Source organism: Lupinus angustifolius, chromosome LG18 (genome assembly GCF_001865875.1).
Source record: "Lupinus angustifolius cultivar Tanjil chromosome LG18, LupAngTanjil_v1.0, whole genome shotgun sequence".
In the NCBI taxonomy this organism is placed as follows: domain Eukaryota; kingdom Viridiplantae; phylum Streptophyta; class Magnoliopsida; order Fabales; family Fabaceae; genus Lupinus; species Lupinus angustifolius.
Genome location: NC_032026.1, coordinates 13,680,809 through 13,683,406, shown reverse-complemented (window position 1 = coordinate 13,683,406; position 2,598 = coordinate 13,680,809). Strand labels below are relative to the sequence as shown.

The 2,598-nt window shown below is 30.0% G+C and overlaps 1 protein-coding gene across 1 annotated transcript; it reads left to right on the top strand.

The window, feature by feature from the left end:
* On the top strand, positions 1,174 to 2,316 carry LOC109332304. The gene has a single exon (XM_019567249.1). It carries the CDS (start codon positions 1,261 to 1,263, stop codon positions 1,999 to 2,001), a length of 741 nt encoding a protein of 246 aa, XP_019422794.1. The 5' UTR covers positions 1,174 to 1,260; the 3' UTR covers positions 2,002 to 2,316.

Below are 2,598 nucleotides of genomic sequence, written 5' to 3'. Positions count from 1 at the left end.
CCCTTTTTTTGGGTATACTTAAAGAACACTTTACTTGTGTGATTTGGTATCTTCTAAGCTAAATAGGAAAATGAATGCCTTAATTGGGAGAATTTGTTAAGATAAGATGAGGTCTTATATTTGAAGAATTGGAAAAAAAAGTGAGGAATGATCCTAATGAGTGGGGTCTTCTCCTTTGTCAGCATGGCATTAAAAATTCCATTAGCAAGATGTGTTACTTGACGTGATCAATTTATTATTTCATAAATTAAAGTTATATAAATATAGAATAAATTATAATTTAAAGTTAATATAGGGAATTGATTATCATAAATTACAATGTTTATTATTTATATTTTAGGTAATATGTGAAAAAATATTGTCCATATTCTGGAATGGTCATCGTAATCAACCTCTATATATTAACTTTACTACTAACTTCTAAACATTGGAAATTTCCACAAACTCCCACTGTTTCTCCTCCTTACTATGCATGCATTGACCATTTGTCATTTGTTAAATGCATTTTCAAACTTCCTTCTTATCTTTATCCTTTTTATGCATTATCAACCAAATTATACTACGAGTTTAATATCTATCCGGGCAGTTAATGTAAAGTTATATTTCATTTACATAGATAGTCTATTATTAATTTATATTATTTTTATTTGAGAGTTAGTAATAATTAACATATGAAAAATAAATGATATTTTAATAATATAAAAAATATTTATACTATTAGTATATACATATTACATCTTTATACATTATAGTATTATCAATATATATACATGTTACAATAAATTATCTACTATGTATGGTTATACATCTTTTTTCTTTATCATTAATTTGAAGAAAAAATATGTATATATTAACATCCTATGTCATTTCATTTATTAATTCATACCTAATAATCATTTATTCTGGTAGATCTTAGGATAACAAAAAATTAATAATTTAATTCATGTGAACAATATTTATTGGAAGGGACAAAAATACAAGCTGAAAATTTCTTACCTAAAAGATAATAATACTCTTAATAGTACTAAAAATAATCATTTATTATTCAAAAAAATTAATTAATTGTGAATGATATAATAATTATGTGTAAGTTTTTATAGTATGATAAAATCATAATTTAATTTAATTGTGACAGAAGTATTACTAATATTTGACTCGTTGAAAGAGCATCAATTAGCCGTTGAAGTGTGGAATCTTCATTTGCATTGCACACTTCACAAATCACAAAGCTCCCATTGCTCAGAGAAAAGAATAGTGGGAATGGGTTTCACTGATCTCTCCGACACAGATGAATCCTTAATCGACCAAATAATCTCAGAAGCAAAAGATGCTTGTCTTCTGGAACAAATCTCCGCTATCAATTGCTCTTCATTCACCGATTCTGTTCTTCCCACTCACCTTGAATCCCGTTTCCATAAACTCAAATCTTTTCCACTCACCAAAGCTCAAACCTTTTCAACCACCCAATTCACAAGTACAACACCTCTCAATGGTAACCACAAAAGCCCCGATTTTTCACCATCGATAGAAGACCCAAATGAAACTACCGAAAAGGGGTTGGAAGCAAAAGCAAAATCTGAACTTGGGTCTGATGAAAGTTCAAATTTTTCGCTGTTCAAGTCAAACCCAGATGAAGATAAGTGTAAGAAACAGAAACCAGAGTCTGGGTCTTTGTCTTCACCACTTAGCATTTCGAATTCGTTTATGAGTTCTCCATCGCCTCCTCGAAAATTCGGGTGTTTCTGGTGCTCACCGAAGAAGGACTCTTCATCTTCTAAGAAGAAGAAGAAGAATAAGGAGAATTGGTGGGATAAAAGTGATGATGAGTTTTTGTCCGATTTGGGAAGTTTCTCAAGCAAAAATCAGAAGAAAATTCTGAAGATGGCAATGAAGGAGGAACAAAAGGTTAGTCTTGAGGCTGAGAAGATTGTCCAGTGGGCTAAGCATGCATCTGCAAGGATGAACGTTTTGGACATTGATGATGAGTTAAGTGATCATTAGGGTACTCATAATTTCATATTTCTTTGTTACTAAAAATGGTTTTTTTTTCTTCTTTAAGAAAAAATACTTGTACTTTTATATTAGTTAGTGGAGTTAAATACTATCGTATACTGAGAAAAGTGTGAATTGAGAATAGTATCAACTGTTCAAATGATAAGAACAGATTGCACCTGTTATAAGGTTTTGCAAATATATTGTCTTTTTTGGTTATGTGGAGGGGGCATTATCTTAAAACATTTGTTCTTCTATTGGACTTGGAGTTTGGATGATAGTTGTTACATATATAGAAATGTGTTAGAGATTCGTCATTGGTCTTTAATTCCAATTATTAGAGTTTGGATGATAGTTTTAATTTGATTTTGATGATCTTCATACTGTTTTCACTGTTCAGTAGAGTTAAATAAAAAGTGTTTGTGGCATTACAATGTCTTGTGATTAGATTTATAATCCTAATCTACTCAACAAATTTGGCGTCTGTATCAGAGTTCATCTAATTTATATGCAAGTAAATGTTAGTATTGGTTTAACAATGAAGTTAATAATAAAAGCTATCTTATGTGTGCTTTTGCATTTTGCTCCTTAATAAGGCAGTTAATT

Excerpts from the sequence above, each read along its gene's own strand:
- LOC109332304 (XM_019567249.1), top strand. The coding sequence starts at position 1,261 with ATGGGTTTCACTGATCTCTCCGACACAGATGAATCCTTAATCGACCAA.